This window comes from Ovis canadensis, chromosome 14, assembly GCF_042477335.2.
Source record: "Ovis canadensis isolate MfBH-ARS-UI-01 breed Bighorn chromosome 14, ARS-UI_OviCan_v2, whole genome shotgun sequence".
Taxonomy (NCBI): domain Eukaryota; kingdom Metazoa; phylum Chordata; class Mammalia; order Artiodactyla; family Bovidae; genus Ovis; species Ovis canadensis.
The window spans coordinates 61,919,410-61,940,309 of NC_091258.1; the positions used below are offsets into that span (position 1 = coordinate 61,919,410).

At 47.0% G+C, this 20,900-nt stretch overlaps 1 protein-coding gene across 2 annotated transcripts; it reads right to left on the bottom strand.

The window, feature by feature from the left end:
- Nucleotides 1-18,522: 18,522 nt before the first annotated feature.
- LOC138419451 (interferon lambda-3-like) lies at nucleotides 18,523-20,900 on the bottom strand. Of its 2 annotated transcripts, XM_069552330.1 has the most exons (6): nucleotides 20,616-20,900; nucleotides 20,325-20,512; nucleotides 19,976-20,053; nucleotides 19,067-19,210; nucleotides 18,878-18,961; nucleotides 18,527-18,790 (listed from the first exon to the last, which is right to left on the bottom strand). In XM_069552330.1, the coding sequence occupies exons 1-6, from the start codon at nucleotides 20,623-20,625 to the stop codon at nucleotides 18,692-18,694; spliced, it is 603 nt and encodes a 200-aa protein (XP_069408431.1). In that variant the 5' UTR covers nucleotides 20,626-20,900; the 3' UTR covers nucleotides 18,527-18,691. The 2 variants fall into 2 exon arrangements, with proteins under 2 accessions (XP_069408430.1, XP_069408431.1); XM_069552329.1 differs by having other exon boundaries at nucleotides 18,523-18,790; nucleotides 18,878-19,210; nucleotides 20,616-20,848.

Consider the following 20,900-nt stretch of genomic DNA (forward strand, 5'->3'; position numbering starts at 1 on the left):
TTGCATTCATTATCCCAGCAAATCTGGAAGACCCAGAAGTGGCCCCAGGACTGGAAAAGGTCAATCCTCATTCCAATTCCCAAGAAGGGCAGTGCCAAAGAACGTGCTAACCATTGGACAATTGCACTCACTTCCCATGCGAGTAAGGTCACGCTTAAACCTTGCATGCTAGGCTTCAGCATTATTCAAACCAAGAACCTCCAGATGTCCAAGCTGGGTTTAGAAAAGGAAAAGGAACTAGAGATCAAATTGCCAACATTCGCTGGTTTATAGAGAAAGTAAGGGAATTTCAGAGAAACATCTATCTCTGTTTCATCGACTACGCTAAAACCTTTGTGTGGATCATGACAAACTGTGGAAAGCTCTTAGAAAGCTGGGAATACCAGACCATCTTACCTGTCTCCTAAGAAACCTATATTCGGGTCAAGAAGCAACAGTTAGAACCCTGTATGGAACACCTGATTGGTTCAAGATGGAGAAAGGGGTACCCCAGGGCTGTCTGCTGTCACCCTGTCTGTTTACTCTATATGCTGAGCACAGCATGAGAAATGCCGGGCTGGATGAGCTACAAGCTGGAATCAAGATAGGCGGGAGAAGCACCAACAACCTCAAATATGCAGATGATACCACTCTAATGGGAGAAAGTGAAAAGGAATTGAAGAGCTTCTTGTTGAGGGTGAAGGAGGAGAGTGAAGGAGCCGGCTTAAGACTACGTATATTAAAAATACTAAGATCATGGCATCCGGCCCCACTGTTGCATGGCAAATAGAAGGGGAAAGGTGGAAGTGGTGACAGATTTCCGTTTCTTGGGCTCCAAAATCACTGTGGACGGTGACTGCAGACATGAAATCAGAAGACCATTGCTTCTTGGCAGGAAAACAATGACAAACCTAGACAGTGTGTTGAAAAGCAGAGACATTGCTCTGCCGACAAAGGTCCATATAGTCAAGGCTATGGTCTTCCCAGTGGTCATGTACGGTTGTGAGAGCTGGACCGTAAAGAAGGCAGAACGCCAAAGAACTGATGCCTTTGAACTGTGGTTCTGGAGAAGACTCCTGAAAGTTCCTTGGACAGCAAGGAGATCAAACCAGTCAGTCTTAAGGGAGATCAGCCCTGAATATTCACTGGAAGGACTGATGCTGAAGCTGAAGCTGAAGCTCCAGTAGTTTGGTCATCTGATGCAAACAGACAACTCACTGGAAAAGTCCCTGATGCTGGGAAAGATTGAAGACAGAAGGAGAAGAGGCGTCAGAGGATGAGATGGTTGGATGGCATCACTGATGCAAAGAACAGGAACTTCGGCAACTCCAGTCAATAGTGAGGGCCAGGGAGGCCTGGCGTGCTGCAGTCCATGGGGTTGCAAAGAGCTGGACACAACTCGGCGACTGAACAACGACAACATATATAAAGAGGACTTACAAACTGACAAGATATCAAGCAACACCCTCTGCCACATACCCCAAGAAGGACAAGTCAAGGGAGGGGAGAGGGAAGGAAGAAGCTGCCACTGTCCCCCAACCCCAGAAGTCTCACTCCCAGGGAACTAGATTTTCTTAACCAAGATTGGAAATCTTGCATCTATAAAATAAACAGGGGACTTCCCTGATGGTCCACTGGCTAAGACTCCACACTCCCGATGCAGAGGCGCTGGGTTCCATCTCCAGTCAGGGAACTAGATCCCACATGCCAGAACTAGGACACAGCACAGCCAAATAAATAGATATTTTTTAAAATAAAATAAAAAAAGGATAGGTTAAACTGCATAAAACTTAAACATTTTGTATAGCAACAAATAGAAAAACATAATCTGGGGGGAAATAGACAATTTTTGTAACATGAATGTTTACTGATCAGCAAGTCAAAATGGTACAAACCAAAGGAAAAATTAAGGGGCTCTACAGGAAGGTTAGGGAGGCTAGGACCTCAGGGACATGAGGCCCCTGGCATCTGGGAGTCTGGCCAAGGCCCTTCAGAAGTACTCTGGAATCCCTGGCCTCCTGCCATATGAGAACAGGGTCAGGTGTGTGAATGAGCTGATCAGATAGAGAGTGGTTCAAGTCTGTGGCTCTGTGGGTGAGTCCAAGTCTGGGTCTCAGTTTCCTCATCTGTAAAATGGGTGACATTTCTTCCTACACTATAGGATTGCTATGAAGATTACAAGGGATAGTAGAAAAGTACAGGGGCTAGAGGAACAGCCTATGGAGCCAGGCCACCTGGAGCCAGATCCCAGCACCTCCATGAGCTTTCTCAAATGACTCTATCTCAGGGTCTCATGGAGACAAGGACGGGCAGTATCCACCTCAGGATGCTGGTGTAAGGAGTAAATGCAATAATCCGCATAATAGCACTTAAAGTAAGGCCCTTGCTATGTGCCATATGAGTGTTTGCCTATTCTTTTTTTTTTTTTTTCAATATTTATTTGGCTGCGCTGGGTCCCAGTTGCGGCACATGAGATCTACTGTCTTAGTTGCAGCATACTGAATCTTGAGCTGTGGCTTGTGGGATTTAGTTCCCTGACCAAGGACTGAACCTGGGCCCCCTGCTTTGGAAGTTCAGAGTCCTTAGCCTCTTGCCCACCAGGGAAGTCCTTGCCATATTCTTATTATGAAAGCCCTTAGCATGGTGCCTGGCACACGGAAAAACTCAACAAACGTACACCAGCACCCCACCACACTGACAACAATCTGCTGTTATCCACAGCCACTCGGCTAACCCTTTTCCCCCCTGTTCTAGACACCGTCTTCTGCTTTGCCCAGAGTGGCGTAGGAGTTAAAAGCCAAAGGCTGGAGACACTAAGAACTGGGTTCACGTTTTGACTGTCACCTTACTGAGTGACCTTGGGCAAGTGAACTCATCTCTCTGAATGTTTCCTCCTGTCTTCCAAAGGATAATACAAGATGATGATAGAAACAGAAAATGATAATAGAATTACTATCTAAAGTAATTTATAACCAATAAAATAGTATTTAAAATATTAGGAACAATGCACATAATTATTTATAAATATAATATATGTACTTAATTGTGATGGTGAATAAATACAATAGTACAAATATTAATATGTTGTGGTTTAGTCAATAAATTGGGTCTGACTCTTTTGTGACCCCGTGGACTGTAGCCCACCAGGCTTCTCTGCCCATGGGATTGCCCAGGCAAGAATAGTGGAGTGGGTTGCCATTTCCTTCTCCAGGTATCTTCCCTACCCAGGGATCAAACCCACATCTCCTTCATTGACCGGTGGATTCTTTACCACTGAGCCACCTGAGAAGCCCCAAATATAAATATGTTTATAAATGACAGTATAAATGTAATATTTAAAAAGTACAAATATAAGTCCAAAGCACAGTGCCTGGCACACGGTAAAGGCACAATTAACAGAAACTGTTAGGACTATTCTTACAATGATTCTGAGACCCTGTACCCTGGCCTGACCCGGCCCCAAATCAAACCTGGATCCTTCTCCCTCCTTTCCTCTTGTGACTATGAAATCTAATCTCCAGCTGCTAACTTCCCAGCGGGCCTCCTTAACTTCAGGGACACAGAGTCCCCACCCTCCCAGCTCTGCGAGGGCTGGACTTGGGGACAGACACAGTTACCTAGAGCCCCAGCCACCCAGGAGGGCCGTGAACTTCAGACACAGAGAGCAACAGGGGATGGTGAGGAGACCCTGACAGGGACAGGAACGCAGGACCCTCTGGGGCACAGAGTCAGAGAGAGTCCACGGAAACCCAGGGCATGGGCACAGCATCCCCAATCCAGGGACACACACACGAGTTGAGGGAAGGTAGGGATACCCCTTCAAGCATCAGTATCACTGATGATCACTGATACTCACTGGTGAATCCTGGAGGATTAAGTGTAGGCATACGCTTGATACACAGTGCCAGAGAAACACGGCCTCAGACAAAGTCTTGCCAACAGAATCACACGCCCACCATCACTGACAAAGCCCCAGTTCTCAACCACTCCCACCCTATGCTCTATGAAATCTCAAAATTGCAAAACTCCATGCAAACATCTAACATGCCCATGTGAGCACTCACTAGGCATCTTCCTCTGGAAACAATTTCCTTGCTGTTAGTAACATAAACTGGACAAATGGTAGAAAAATAAACATCTCTTTACTGCACGTTTTTTTTTTTTCTTCAAACGAAAGAATGTCCTGCCCTTGAGGAGCCCATGAGCCCTTGAGAAAGTTAGATGGTAAATCAATAATTCAAACACAATGAAAAGAGCTATTACAGGGGCGCTGCAAAGGACTCCGGGAATGCAGTGGGAGGAACAGCAGGTTTAAAAAAAAAAATCCACTGATATATTTTTATTTGAACAATGTGAAAAAAATTTCCCTTTTTACATCTCATGTCTTGATTTGACATTTTTCATCAGACCATAAAAAATATCTGGGTATACATGTGAAACTGCTAATAGAAGAAAAAAGAAAGTTTTGTCTCAATCTGGGTAGAATCTGAACATAAATAACATTATGAAAATGCTAAATCTGCTGCATGAATACAGGAAAATATTCAAATCAGTACTTAAACTTACACTGGATCACTAGAATGAATCACTTTTTAAATGACAGATCACTGAGAGGGGTCATTTCTATATAATTCTCAAGGGCTGATATAACCCTCCAAACCAACCCTGACTGGTTTGGAAGCAGCAGTTCTCAAAACGTGATCTCTGGACCAACAGCATCCATCAGCATTCCCTGGAAACTAGTGAGAGATGTAGATTCTCAGCTCCACCCCAGTTCTATGAGTCAGAAACTCTAGGGATGGGGCCCAACAGTCTGAGCTTGCTTGTTTGTGGCTTTGTTTCGAGGGGGTGTTGTCCAGGCTGGCTTGAGGGATCTTAGTTCCTAACACACACCCTGGACTATAAAAGCACAGAGTCCTAACCACTAGACCCCCAGGGATTCCCAACACTCGGAGATTGTTTGTTTGTTTAAGATTTATTTATTCATTTATGACTATGCTAGGTCTTCACTGCTGCACTCCAGCTTTTCTCTAGTTGCAGTGAGTGGGGCTACTCTCTAGTTGTAGAGGCTTCAGTAATAGCAGCTCCCAGGCTCTAGAGCGCAGGCTCAGTGGTTGTAGCAAACGGGCTTAGTTGCTCTGAAGTGGGATCTTCCTGGGCAGGGATCAAACTTGTGTCCCGTGTGTTAATAGGTGGATTCTCAACCACTGGACCACCAAGGATACCCTCCAACAGTCTTGAGTTTTACATGCCCTCCTGATGACTTGACGCTGGAGTTTGAGAACACTGGGTCGGGGCTTTGGTCTTCAAAGACTTCATATGTCACTGTTTATTATATCTAGAATTTTCTGTATTAATAGCTCAATTTGCTCAACTCTTAGAAAGTTTATTTCATATATTTTTCCAAACAAATTAAGCCAAATTTCATTAGCAATAGAAAAGGGAACATCTCTTGGGCTCCATGATGGAGTCTCATTAGACCATACCTGGAAGCCAAATTTCTGGAATGTACTTGAACCTTCTCCAGTGCAGACAAAAGGTCACCCCTCATCTAACTTCAAGACACACAGCTGAAGACCATTTTCTCAGCTACATCTGCTTCAGGCGAGGCACCTATCTGGAAGCCTCCCTGGGTCCCATGGTCCCCTGGTGCTGTAGGCCAGGGCTACTCAAACTTCCTGATGTGTGCATCCCCAGTCACTTCTGTTGTGCCCGACTCTTTGTGGCCCTGTGAACTGCAGCCCACCAGGCTCCTCTGTCCATGGGATTCTCCAGGCAAGAATACTGGAGTGGGTTTCCATGCCCTCATCCGGGGGATCTTCCCCTGCCAGGGATCGAACCTGCATCTCTTAGGTTTCTAGCCTTGGCAGATGGGTTCTTTACCACTAGGGCCACCTAGGAAGCCGCACTCAGGCTTCACTGCGTCCCAAATTACTTGGGGGTGAGGTGGGGTGGAGATGGTCCTGTTAAGATACTGATCCGATTCAGCAGGTCTGGGGTAGGATTTCGGTTCCGTGTTTTCTACCAGCTCCCGGTACCATTAAGCAAGCCTGACATTCCCATTTGAGATAGACAGAGCCAAGAATTTGGCTCCAGACAGGCAACCTGCTACCAGGAGGGTATGGAGGAATTCAGAGGCGATCAAGGCTGAGGAGGAGACGTAGGGAGCCCGGGGGCACCATAGGGGAGTCGTTGAAACTGAGAGAGAAAAATCTAATGAAATTTCAGAGCAACCCGTGGAGGAAGCAGAGTGTGAAATTCCCAAGGGCTGTTAACACTTTTGACCCAGAGACCGCCCCCCCACCCCGCCCCACCCAGTGAAAACCCTAAACCAAATCTGGGGAGGGGGCGGAGTCTCGCGGGCTGCGGGCCGGGCGAGGGGAGGCTGGGCGTACCCGCGAGGTGGCGCCCAAGCAGAGATTCCTGGAGCCGGCTGGGGAGAGCTGGAGCCTTGGGTTCAAACCCCGACTCTGCCACTTACGGGCTGCCTGAACTTGGGAAGCTCCTCAGCATCTGGGAGCTTCAGTTTCCTCTCGTGTGAAGTCGAGACAATACACACAAAAGCTAGTTCCCTCTTCTAGTTCTGAGACTTGTAAAGGAGAGTTTTCTTTTGTTTTATTTATTTTTTGTGCAATTGTTAAAGGTTACACTCCATTTACAGCTATTATAAAATACTGGCTATATTTCCCATTCTGTACGTCCTTGAGCCTATCTTACACCCAGCGGTTTGTGCCTGTCATTCTCCCACCCCTATATTGCCCTTCCCGCTTCCCCACACTGGTAACCACTAATTTGCTCTCTGTCTCCCTTTTTTTTTTTTTTTTTTTGACACCTCGGCTGTGAGATCTTCCTGACTACTGGACGCCTAAGGAATCCCCTGTTTCTTGTTTTGTTGTTGTTATCCTCACTAGTTGGTTGTATTTTTTAGATTCCACATATAAGTAATACCGTACAGTAGCTGTCTTTCTCTTGTCTTATTTTGCTTAGCCTAAAATACCCGCTGGGTCCACCTTTGTTGCTGCAAATGGCAAAACTTCAGAAGGTTTCCTTCTCTGTTGCTTATATTGGTCATTGGTACATTCTCTCTCTCTTTTCTTCTCATTCCTAGTTTTACTGAGATATAAGTTTCTAGTTTTATTGACATGAAAGTGGAAGTGTTAGTTGCTCAGTCCTGTCCAACTGTTTGTCACCCCATGGGCTGGCGCTCCCCCACCCCTGTCCATGAGGCTCTTCTGTCCATGGGATTCTCCAGGCAGGAATACTAGAATGGGTAGCCATTCACTTCTCCAGGGGATTTTCCCCACCCAGGGATCGAACCCAGGTCTCCTGCATTGCAGGCAGATTCTTTACAGTCTCAGCCACCAGGGAAGCCCATAATTGACATATAGCATTGTATATGTTTAAGATCTACAACTTAATGGTATATGTATATATTGTGAAATGATTACCGCAGTAAGTTAACATCCATACCCTCAAATAATTACATTTTTTGCCTTGTGGTGAGAACTGTTAAGATCTCCTCTCTTAGCTTTTTTTAAAAATTTGTTTATCTATTTTGGCTGTGCTGGGTCTTTGTTCCTGCCCCAGCTCTTCTCTAGTTGTGTCAAGCAGGGGCTACTCTCTAGTTACTTCTCTCACTTCGGAACATGGCTCTTTCTAGGGCCCTCTGGTATCAGTAGTTGCCCTTGCAGGCTCTCGATCACAGGCTCAATCGTTGTGGCCCACGAGTTTAGTTGCTCTGAGGCATGTGGATCTTCTCGGATGGGGGATTGAACCTGTGTCTTCTGCATTGGCAGGTGGATTCTTTACCACTGAGCCACCAGGGAATCCAGCAACTCTTAAATATACGATACAGTATTGTTAACCATAGTCACCATGCTGTACGTTACATCCCCAGGATTTACCTATTTTATAACTAGAACTGTGTCCCTTGTGACCACCTTCATTCATCCATCAATCTGTTCTTGGTTTCTGTATGAGTTCAGCTTTTTGTTTGTTTTTTAGATTCCATATAAAAGTGAGATCAGGCAGTCCAACGGTTAAAACTCTGTGCTCCCAATACAGGGGAACTAGGATCCCACATGCCTCACAGTGCAGAAAAAAAAAAAAAAAAGGTGAAATCACGCAGCGTTTGTCTTTCCCGGTCTGACTTACTTCACTCAGCATAATGCCATCTATGCTGTTTCAAATGGCAAGATTTCTTTCCTTTTTTATGGCTGAATTTTTTTCACCATCTTTGAGATGCAATTGCAATTTTTTTTTTCAAATTACTAGCGATAACCAACACTTAGCTTTATAGATCCTCTCTATTGTATACTTAGGGTTTTTCTTTAATTTGCTCTTATTTCATTAACAATAACACATAACATTCATTTCTATTGTACATTTGGTTTTTACTCTTTTTTTTTAAATGTATTGTGCTGTTCTTATCCTAACGTTTGAGACTGATGTTTAGCTTGCTAATTTTCAGCCTTTTTTTCTTTTCCCACATTTGTATTTAACGCTTCCTACTTCCTCCGTGAAATTGTGGTGAAGCTTATATAAGATAATGTGTTGTGTGCCAAGATTATATCAGGCACACAAAAATTCTCAGTTTGTTGACTATTAATGTTGATGCTGGTTTTGTTTATCATTATTAATGAGATAATTATCATTATTTTCTCCCTTAAAAACAGAGAAAGATTCAGGAGAAGAAAACAGGATCAATTATGTGTTAGTTTTCTATTGATGCCAGAACAAATGATTACAAACTTGGTGGTTTAAAGCAATACAGGGACTTCCCTTGTGGTCTAGTGGCTAAAACTCTACACTCCCAATGCAGGGGGCCTGGGTTCGATTCCTGGTCAGGGAACTAGATCCTACACACAGCAAATAAAGATCTCACATGCTGCAAGAAAGACCGAAGATCCCACGTGTAAGACCTGGTGCAACCAAAAATAAATAAATAAATACTTTAAAAAAAAGAAGCCAATTTCAAGAGGTAAGTTTAATAGTTAAATAAAATACAGATTTGTTATCTGACAGACATGGAGATCAGAAATCTAAAATGGATCTTCCTGTGCTAAAATCAATGGATCTCACTGGGCTAAAATCAAGCCTCCTTCTAGAGGTTCTAGAAAACAATCTGTTTCTTTGCATTTTCTAGTTTCTAGAGGCTACCTACATCCCTTAGCCTGTGGCCCCTTCCTTCTTCAAAATTAGCAACATAGCATCTTCAAAGCTCTCCCTGACTTTGAAGGATCTTTGTGATCACATTGAACTCACCCAGATAATGCAGGATAATTTCCTTAACGTCAGTTGATCAGCAGCTTTTCTTCTATCTGCCACTGTATCTCCCCCGTTCCATGTAATATAACATATCCACCGAGACTAGGGACTGGGAAGGGCATCTTTGGCGGGGGTGTTAGGCTGTCTATCACAAATTAGTATGAGATTTTCCTGAAAATAAGTTTCCTTCTCTTTCATGTGAAGATAGGTGCTACTCAAGCTGTCCAGGGCTCCACAGTGCGAAGAACCAAGCTTCTTCTATCTTGTTGCTCCATCATCAATATGTGACTTCCTCTTCATGGTCCAAGATGATTTCTTGAACTCCATCTTTGCATCCTTACTCCAGACCACAGATGAAGAATAAGAGGGAGGGAAGAAGAGAATGTTCCATTCTTAAAGAGCTCTTTCTAGAAGTGACACATGATACGCCTGTCTCCACCCTACTGTCAGAACTTAGTTATAGGAGAGCCTACGATGCCATGAGAAATCGAGTCGTGGACTTGCCTTGTGGTCCAGTGTTGAAGAATCCGCCTGTCATTGCAGGGAACACTGGTTTGATCACTGGTTTGGTCCAGGAAGATTCCACGTGCTATGAAGCAATTAAGCCCACACACCGCAACTACTGAGCCCGCGTGCCCTAGAGCCCAAGCTCTGCAATGAGAGAAGCCACCGCAATGAGAAGCCTGTGCACTGAAACTAGAGGGTAACCCCCGCCCACTGCAACCGGAGAAAGCCCATGTGCAGCTATGAAGACCCGACACAGCCAAAAATTAATTAATTAAAAATTTTAAAAAGATCAGCCGTATGCCTGGTGGAAAGTCAAGTTTCCTGTTCCTGAAGGAAGATTAGATATTGATGTATTAGATACTGATTAGATATTGAGGTAGAGTCACATTGCTTGGGTAAGAGGCAGATTGAGGGATGAGAGACAGTCACATAGGACACAAATCTCCAGGGAGGAAAGAGGAATTCAGCCTTTACACCACCTGCATACGGTAGAGGGAATTTTGACTGTGGTAGGCTGATCAGGATCGGTATCAGTTCAGTCACTCAGTCTCATCCGACTCTTTGTGACCCCATGAACTGCAGCACGCCAGGCTTCCCTGTCCATCACCAACTCCCGGAGTTTACTCAAACTCATGTCCATCGAGTCGGTGATGCCATCGGACCATCTCATCCTCGGTCGTCCCCTTTTCCTCCTGCCTTCAATCTTTCCCAACATCAGGGTCTTTCCCAGCATCGGGGCCCCACCTGTGTACGGTAGAGGGAATTCTGACTGCGGTGGGCTGATAATGGCCTCCAGGGATATCCAGGTCCTCATCCTGGAACCCGTGAATGTGACCTTTACTTGGCAAAAGAAACTACACATGTAATCGAATTAAGGATCTTGAGATGAGGAGATTGTCCTGGATTATCTGTATGCCTGCTAAATCAGAGACTGGAGTGATGTTCTTTGAAGATAGGCCACAAGCCCAGGAATATAGGGGCCACTAGAAGTTGAAATAGGCAAGGAATCAAATTTTTCCCAGAATTCTCCCTAAGGAGTCAGCCCTATTGACACCTTGATTTTGACCCTCTAAGACTCGTTTCAGAGACTTTCGTGGCGGCCCAGTGGTTAAGAATTCCCCTTGCAATGCAGGGGACGGGAATTCATTCCCTGGTCCAGGGACTAAGATAAGACCTGCTGTGGAGCAACTAAGCCCGCACACCACAATTACTGAGCCTCAGTGCTGCCACTAGAGAGTCCATGCACTGCAGCAGATAGGTCCCACGTGATGCAACAAAGGTCTCTGTGCTGTAACTACGACCTGATGCAGCCAAATGGGCAAAACATTTTTTAAAGACTCATTTTTATGCAAATGACTAATAAGCACGTGTAAAGATGGCCGCTAATCATTAGGGTAATGCAAACCCATTTGGTTTTTTTTAAAGATTGATTTTACTTTGGCGTGTATGTGGTTACTTGGTTTATTTATTCATTGGTCAGTGAACACACTGTGAGTGAGATGGAGCCAGAAGAGCGCTCTGGGTAGGGGAGGGGCCTGACTTGACTCAGGTATTTGCAGATTTCCTCTGGCTTCATGTGGGGATCAGACTAAGGGTCCACAGCAGGACTGGGGAGCACAGGGAAGAGGCTGCTGCCATGGTCCAGCTGAGAGAGCGTGGACAGGAGCAGGGTGGGGCCAGTGAGGAAGTAAGCAAGGGCCCAGTGCAGTATATTCTTACAAGTAGCATCAACTGGACTTACTAACTGGATGTGGGAGATGGGCGAAAGACAGGAACCAATGATGATTCCAAGGTCTTTGGCTTGGGGATCTGGAAACATGGAGCTTCCGTTTTCTAGGATAAGAAAGATTGCAGAAGAAACAGGTTTAGGGTGGGGAAGAGCAGGAGTTACATTTCCGGCATGATAAGTTTGAGAAGCCCATTAGATATCCAAATGGAGTTGTTCAGTAGTGAGTTTGATGTGTAAGCCTGGAGTTCAGGAGTGAGGTCTGGAAAGCTAAGTTTGGGAGGTGTATCAGTCAGTGTGTGCTGTGTAATAAACAACCACAAAAACACAGTAACCATTGACTTAGCTCAGCTCTCTGCAGATGAGCTGGGGATGGCTCTGCTGACCTCTGGGGTTGGATGATTCCGATTGGGTTCAGTTGGGTGGCTCTGATTCAAGCTGAGGGTCTGGATGGCTCAGGTCTGAGGCCAAGCTAAAGGAGAGCAGCAAGCCAGGAGAGCTCTTCTCAGCATCAGAGCAAAACCCCAGGAGATAACAGGAAACCCATGAGGCTTCTTGAGGACTGGACTGAGAATAGGCACATTGTTGTATATCATTGCATATATATATATATATATATATATATATATATATATATATCATTAGCTTTAAAAAGTCACATGGCTGGGTCCAAAATCAAGGGACAGAGAAGTAAACTCTGCCTTCAATGAGACCATGGGAAGGGTTAAATGCAGGAAAGGGGAAGAATATGTACCAAGAATTCAATCCGCCACAAAGCCGTGACTATAGAGATGGGATTGGGTTCTAAGCCATGAGAATAAATACATGCATCACAGATAGATGAGAGATAAGCACTGTGATGAGCCCTGGATGTTCCAGGAGATGGAAAATCAGAAAAGGAACTGAGAAGGAACCTCCAGAGAGAGAAGGAAAACCAGGAAAGTGGGAACCAGAGAAGAATGTGTTTCATAGATCAGAGAATGAGCACCCGTGTCAATTACTGCTGAAACATCAGGAAACATTGGTCTGAGTATCAACCACTGGGTTTGGCGATGGAAGGTGGATTCTTAACCACTGGACCACCAGGGAAGTCCCTAGACAATTCTTTTGACAAACATTGCTGAAAATGGCATGTGATGGTCAGCTTTATATGTTAACTTGATTGGGCCATGGGGTGTCCAGACATTTGGCCAAACATTGTTCAAGGTATGCCTGTGAGTGTGTTTCTGGATTAAATTACATCTGAAGTGGTAGAGTAAGTCAAGTATATTGCCCTCCCTACAGTGGGTGGACCTCATCTAATTAATGGCAGACCTGAATAGAAGGAAAAGGTTGAGTAAGAGAGAACTCCATTTGCCTGACTGCACTGAGCTGAGATTGTGCTCTTTTCTGGCTTTCAGACTCGAGATGAACACTGGCTCTTGCTGAGTCGCGAGCATCCTGGTTTGGGGACTGAAACTTATACTATAGGCTTTCCTGGTTCTCAGGGCTTTGGACTTAGCCTGGAACTACACATCAGCTCTCCTGGGTCTCCAGGTGGCCAATGGAAGACCCTGGGACTTGGCCTCGATAGTGCATAAGCCAACTCCTTATAATAAATATATATGTGTGTATATATTTAGGGCTTCTCTGCTGGTTCAGCTGTAAAGAACCCGTCTGCTGATGCAGGGGATGTGGGTTTAATTCCTGGGTCAGAAAGATCCTCTGGAGATGGAAATGGCAACCCACTCCATTATTTTTGCCTGGGAAATCCCATGGAAAGAGGAGCCTGGTGGACTACCGTCCATGGGGTCACAAAAGAGTTGGACATGACTTAGTGACTAAACAACTATATATATATAGTCTATATCTGTATCTGTATCCAGCCAGAGTTCTGTTCCTCTGAAGAATCCTGACTAATACAAGGAGGCAGAAAAATGTGGTAGCTGGAGTGGGTATAGGATTGAGCTGGAATTTTTTTAATTTTTAAAATATTTATTTTATTTATTCGGCTGTGCTAGTTCTTAATTGCAGCACATGGAGTCTTCAGTCTTCATCTCAGCACGGGAGATCTTCAGCTGCAGCATCTGAGATCTACTTCCCTGACCAGGGATCAAACTTGAACCCCCTACACTGGGAGCATGGCGTTCCAGCCACTGGACCACCAGGGAAGTCCCTATTTTTATTATTTATTTATTTATTTTTTGACCACATTATAGCAAGTGGAATTTTAGTTCCCCAACCAGGGATCAAACCCATGCCCCCTAAAGTGGAAGCTCAAAGTCTTAACCACTGGACTGCCAGGGAAGTTCCAGTAAGTAAGCACATTTACGATATGTTGGAAGGAGATATTTGCTGGGGGGAGAGGTGGAAAGTCAGGCACTGGGATATCAGGACCACTGGGGTTTCCCTGGTGGCTCAGCTGGTAAAGAATCTGCCTGCAATACAGGAGACCCTGATTTGATACCTGAGTTGGGAAGATCCCCCGGACCGGGACATGACAACCCACTCCAGTGTTCTTGCCTGGAGAATCCCCATGGACAGAGGAGCCTGGCAGGCTACAGGCCACGGGGTCACAAAGAGTCAGACACAACTGAGCAACTAAGCACAGCACAGAGGATTGCAAATTTTGGAAACTATTTACTTCTTTGGCTATGTCGGGTCTTAGTTTTGGCCCACAGGATCTTTTGTTGCGGTGCATGAGCTCTCTAGCTGTGACTTGCAGACTCAGCAGTTGCATCACACAGGGTCTGAGATATGTTGGATCTTAGTTCCCCAAACAGGGATTGAACCCACATCCCCTGCACTGCGAAACAGACTGTGAATCACTGAACCACCAGGGAAGTCCTGGGATTTGTTCTTCTTAATGAGTTGTTGGTGTGGGGTTACAGGGAAGTCTGCTAGGAGGCTTCTGGGAAAGGTTTTCCTTAGTGATAAGCAGGACACATGGATATTCTTTCCTTTTTCTGCCCCAAGGATTTAGTGTCTGGAACTGTGGTAGCCACCTTACAACCTGAGATGATCAAACCTGAGGAGGCAGCTGAAATGCACAGCTGAAAGATGGGAAGAATTTGAATTATTAATAACATTAGTGTGATTTTTTGAATGAGCCAACTCCTGATCTATCTTACCATCAGGTTTCTTGTTGTATGAAATTACAATGTCCTGATTGTTTAAGCAAGTTGAATTGAAGTTTTCTGTTATTTAAGGAAAAAGAAAAAATCCCTGTAAACATATTTGCATTTCACACACAGTAGGATTGTTCCATTTGTTCTCCAACCACATGTGATATGACAATATGCCATTTTAAAAAATCTGTAAGTGCTGAAGAAGTTAACAGGCAGTCACCAAGCTCCCAGTGATGGAAGAAACCACCTTCTTCTAGCTGTCAGTGGTGTTCAGAACCATGGAGAGTGGACGCTGATCCTGCCTTCTCAGCCCTGTGGACTAGCTCTTCTTATGGGAGTTTCCACCAGTCAATCCCTTTCTAAGGACCATTATTCAGAAGATGGCAAGGGAACTTTCAGGGACAGTCTTTGTTACTATTGGCTTATCAGCTGGTCCAGTTTAGATCTGAACTTGAGCTGATTTCTATGCACAATAATAATGCTAATTTATCCTGTCTTTAAAGTCAGAGTTGGAGATAAGAACTTAAGATGTTTTATATTGCCTTATCATTCAAAATATTTTCTTCCCGGGGACTTCCCTGGTGGTCCAATGATGAAGAACCCACCTACCAATGCAACAGATGCGGTTTTGATCTCTGGTCTGGGAACTAAGATCCCACATGCTGTGTGGCAACTAAGCCTGCACTCTGCAAAATGAGAGCCCCTGCACCACAACTAAGACCAGACACACGTCAAAAGTAAATAAATATATCTTCTCACCTTCCAAAGAGAGGAATCCATTTCTGTGGGAAACTATTAATCTCTACCCAATTGACCTCAGACATGGCTGTGTCACTTGCTTGGGCCAATGAAATGGGGATGGAAGTGAAGTGATCTGTATCATTTCTGAGCAGAAGTTCTAAGAGCCAGTGACTAGTCCATCATGTGCTCTTGTCTCTCTACTCTCTCTAAGACCATCAAAGTCCAAGATAGAACTGCACCTTCATCTTGGATCCCAGTGAGAAGCTGAGAGTCAGCCTACTCACAACGGTTGTGTTGCATGAGTAAGCAATAAACCTTTGTTGTTATAAGCATCTGGTTTGAGGGTCATTTGTTGCTGAAGCATAACCCAGGTTAAGTAGGCTGATGCAAAAGTAGTCAATGAGAATATAGTTGGTGAATCTATGAGGATTTGTGAGAAGACCCCAAAGAGAGTATAGAGAAGAGAAATGAGAATCTAGGATAGGCCCCTGAGACACTCCAGTATTCAAGAGATATGGAAGAAGAAAGAGAACCAGAAAATGTGACTGAGAAGAAGCAGGCAGACATGGAAAGAAGACAAGAAGAGCGTGGTATCGCGAAGGTCAAAGTAGGAGAGAGTTACAAGAAGGAGTTACTGAGGAATGGGTTAGCTGCTGCTGAGAAGTCTTCTAGGGTGAGAACTGGAGAAGTAATGCAGGATTTAGCTGTAAGGAGATTGTTGTTGGGGAGTGCAGATCTGGGAACAGAAGCCGACGGTAGGGGTTACAGAGACCTGGAGTCGAGAAAGAGGTGGAGCCGGTAAAGGGAGATGGAGAAACAGTTGCAGAAAAGAGGACAGATTAAGAAAGGGATTTAATAAAAGAGGAGACTACCAATGGGCGGGTACTTGTAGAAAGGAAGTTTGAGAAAATGGAGGCTAAGAGAAGGATAATTTATGGAGGAAGGACATAAGAGGGAACAGGGTCAGGCACTGGTCCAAGTTAGGAAGAAAGGCGGCTCACTGATCTTGATGGGGAAGCAAGAGGAGGGTGGGGACAGGTAGGGTGTGGTATAGATGATGTGGAATTTTTACCTGGTAGCTTCTGTGAGGAAGAGAGCAAAGCAATCTGTTTGGAGAGAGAGAAAAGACATGATGGAGTCACTGATAAGAGGAAGCAGAGAAGACTTGAAAGAGTTGGAGTGAAACTTTCAAGAAACAGAGGTTTGAAGGAACAGCGATGTCATAGAGACTGGGGTAGGCAGAAGAGCCTGTTCACCTGGACTGTAGCTCCAGGTTATTCATCTTCTGCCCCGCTTCCATGATACTGATTATGAGGGCTCTTTACAGGCTTGGGTATGGTGGAGGCATAACAATCTCATACAGCCAGAATTCGTCAGCTCTGTGGGAAACCTGCCTTTCATTTCCACGTGTATCATTAAGGACGCTTTTGGCTGCAAGTAACAGTAAGTTTTGGGCTTACCTGGTGGCCCAACAATAAAGAATTCTCCTGTAATGCAGGAGACACAGGAGAGGTGGGTTCAATCCCAGGTCTGGGAAGATCCCCTGGAGGAGGGCATGGCAACCTACTCCAGTATTCTTGACTGGAGAATCCTATGGACGGAGAAGCCTGGCGGGCTACAGTCCATAGGGTCGCAGAGCCAGACGTGACTGAAGTGACAGCAGAGCACACAGTAAGTTTTAACTCGACTGGCTTAAAGAATAGTCTGAACTTGTTATTACACAAAGTAAAGTAATGCATACAGACACAAAAATCCTTAGCAAAATGTTGGCACATAGAATTCAGCAGCACATCGAAAGAATTATACCCTACCACCTAAGGGATTCATTCCAAGCATACGAGATTGGTTCAACATTTGAAAACCAATCAATACAATTCACCAAGACAGGCTAAAGAAAAAAAAGATCACATGATCATATCAATGAAGAAAAAACATTTTCCAAACACAAACATTCATTTATGATTTTTGAAAACTCTTAGAAAAAATAGGAATGAAAAGGAACTTCCTCAACTTGAAAAAAAAAGCATCTTGGGACTTCCATGGTGGCCCAGTGTAAGACTCCATGCTCCCAATGCTGGGGGCCAGGGTTTGATCCCTGGTCAAGAAACTAGATCCCACATGCAGCAATTAAGACCTGGCACAGCCAAATCAATATATAAATTTTTTAAAAAGAAAGAAAGAAAAGAGCATCTACAAAAAAAAAAAAAAACCCTACAGCTGACATTTACACTCAGTGGTGAAACTGAATGCTTTCCCCCTAAGATCAGGAAGAAGGAAAATATGTTCTCTCTCACCCTTCTTACTCAACATAATAGTGCAGTCCTATCCATTCCGATAAGGCAAGAAAAGGAAATGAAAGACACATAGATCAGAAACCAAAATGATTTGTAGCCAACACAATTGTCTACATAGAACAATGCTCACAGTGGAACTAAATAGTTTTTGATGATAACTTCCTCTGTGATAATTCTCCCAGCAAATGTCCAATCTGACAAGCCATCCCACGTTCAGAACCACAGGTAGTTGGGGTGAATGAACCATAATCACAATTTTAACACATATCCTTAGACATACTCACAGATACAGACTGTAGGTCCATGATAAAGACATTGTCCCACTGATCTGACCCAGACCCAGCCACCTCTAGACATCTTATTTCTTAATGTAATGACAGCTTATGGTGCAATAAAATCTCCCCTTGTGGTGGTTGGAAAAATCCTTAGTGATTCTTGCACTCCTTGCTCATTCATTCTTTTATAGTCTCTTTTTAAATATGATTTACTTCTTTATTTTTGGCTGCACTGGGTCTTTACTGTTGCATGCAGGGTTTCTCTAGTTGCAGAAAACAGGGGCCACTCTTTGTTTCAGTGCATGGGCTGCTCATTGCAGGGGTCTCTCTGTGGCTCAGCACAGGCCCTGCGAGCATGTACTTCAGCAGTTGCACCTCAAGGGCCCACAGCATGTGAGCTGTAGAGTGCTACCTCAGGAGCTGCTCCCACAGGCTTAGCTGCTCCATGGCACGTGGAATCCTCCCCAACCAGGAACTGAGCCACACTCCCTGCACTAGCAGGCAGATTCTTTTCCACTGTGCCACCAGGCCAGTCCCTGTTCTTTCATATTCTCTTCGGTTCTCTCTTCCCATTCCCCCTGCCACATACGCAGTCACGTATTCAGACACATATAAACAAGGTCAATGTCATGAACAAATAGTTTATTTTCACACATTGTATAAAAAGTACAAGAATAAATATAATTTAGGGGCTTAATAAAAATATAGAAATCTAGAACCAGTAATTCAGTGGAGGTAGTTGGTGCATAAAAAATATCTAAAAGGGTGGGACAGGTTGCAGGCGGGTCTCCAGGGTCAGACACACTGGTCTCCACTGGCAACACATTTCAGGTCCCGGGTGAGGAGGCGGAAGAGGTTGAACATCACGGAGGCTTCGAGGCAGTCCTGGGACTCCTGAGGGAAGAGGGGGACGGCTCAGTATCTCCCACGCCTGGGATCCCAGCTGCCCCGGACATCGGTTTGCTTTCTCCGCTCACTCACCTTCTTTTGGGCCTCCTGGAGCCGGTGCAGCCAGTGGTGGAGGCGGCCCCGGGGCCTGGGGCCTGCTGTGGGCTGAGCTGGGACCTGGGGGCAGAGGAGAGAGGGGTGAGGCTGTGAGGTGGAGCCGGGGACCGAGGGGGACGCCCAGGCGGTCAGAGCCCAGACCCGGCCTGGGGCCCCAGCACTCACACAGGCCTGGAGCTTGGAGTGGATGTGCTGCAGCGTGAGAAGGGGCTGCTCCAGGCTGCGGCCCAGGGACGAGTTAGCCATGGCGTCCAGGACCGTCAGCGTCAGGGCCAGCTCTGCCTCCAGAGCCACGGGGCGCTCCCACACCTGAGGAGACAGAAGACACGTGAGAGCTGCACGTGAGAGAGACCAGGTGAGGGGGCCAGGTGAGGGGGCAGGTGGGGGGCAGCTGAGGGGGGCAGGGAGGGGGCAGGTGAGGGGGCAGGTGAGGGGCCAGGTGAGGGGGGCAGGTGAGGGGCCAGGTGAGGGGGCAGGTGAGGGGGGCAGGGAGGGGGCAGGTGAGGGGACAGGTGAGGGGACAGGTGAGGGGGGCAGGTGAGGGGCCAGGTGAGGGGGCAGGTGAGGGGGGCAGGGAGGGGGCAGGTGAGGGGACAGGTGAGGGGGCAGCTGAGGGGGGCAGCTGAGGGAGGCAGGGAGGGGGCAGGTGAGGGGGCCAGGTGAGGGGGCAGGTGGGGGGCAGGGAGGGGGCAGGTGAGGGGGCAGATGAGGGGGCAGGTGAGGGGCCAGGTGAGGGGGCCAGGTGAGGGGGCAGGTGGGGGGACAGGTGAGGGGGCAGGTGAGGGGGCAGGTGAGGGGACAGGTGAGGGGGCAGGTGAGGGGGCAGGTGAGGGGACAGGTGAGGGGGGCAGGTGAGGGGATAGGTGGGGGGGCAGGAGGGGGAGCAGCTGAGGGGGGCAGGGGAAGGGACAGAGGGAGGGGAGGCAGGGGCAGGTGAGAGACACAGTCCACGAGGTTGGCTGAGGGGAAGCGGTGGGAGAGGACTGGGGAGGGCAGGGAGAGAAGGAGGAGGTGAGGGGGCACCTGCGGAGCCAGGGCAGCTGAGGGCAGGCGGGCCTGACTCTCCCTGCTCACCTGCAGGTGCTTCAGGTCCCGGGTCCTGGGGAACAGGCGGCCGCCGCAGTCCCAGTCCTTCTGCAAGCGCGAGTCTTCCTAGAGAGCAAGGGCAAGGTCGGGTCACAGCGGGAGGGACGGTGGGGGGCGGGGCAGGGAGACCGGAGGATGGCCAGCAACAGAGGCGGGAGGTTCACTTCCCAAAGGATGGTAGAGGCTCATCCAGTGCAGGACAGGGGGTCGCCCACTGCGGGGAGGGGGGAGGTCAGCCCCGTGGAGGGGGGCAGACCCGCCTGCAGCCCAGGTGGTCTAGGAGCCCACAGGAGGCGGCTGGGGGCTCACCCACTGCAGGAGGGGTGGGGAGACTCACAAAGGCATCCCTGACCGTCTTGAAGGCCTGCAGCTCTTGAGGGGACAGAGACTTGAACTGGGCCATGTGGCAGCCCCTGGCAGGTGGGAGGGCCCTGGGTGCAGAGGGCACAGGAACTGCTCCTGTCCTGCTCAGCGCCGCAGTCATCAGCATCAGCACCAGCACCAGCGTGCAGCCTGGGGCCATGTCTGGTTAAGGAAGGATAGAAAGGTGAGGGGAGGGAGGGCGTCAGGGAGTGAGGGTGCAGGCTCTGGGGAGGTGAGGGTCCCAGACAGTGATGCGGGGGCTCACCCAGCTTCATTCCTGCTCTCTGGTGTCTGTCAGAATCGGGGATCAAGTGTCCACTCGGAGGCTGTTGCCTGGGATCTCAGTCTTGTCTGGCGTCTCTGACTTCAGCCTCCTCTTCTGGATCTCGGCTCGTTGCTCCGTTCGTGTCTCTGAACTTCCAGCTCTGTCTGGTCTGAGGTGTAACTGCTGCCTGAGCTCCATGGTGCAGCTTTTAGCCTGTGCAGTTGGGCAATCCCAGCTGATGTAGGAAAAGTGAAAACACAGCTACAGGCTAACCCTGGAAAGCCC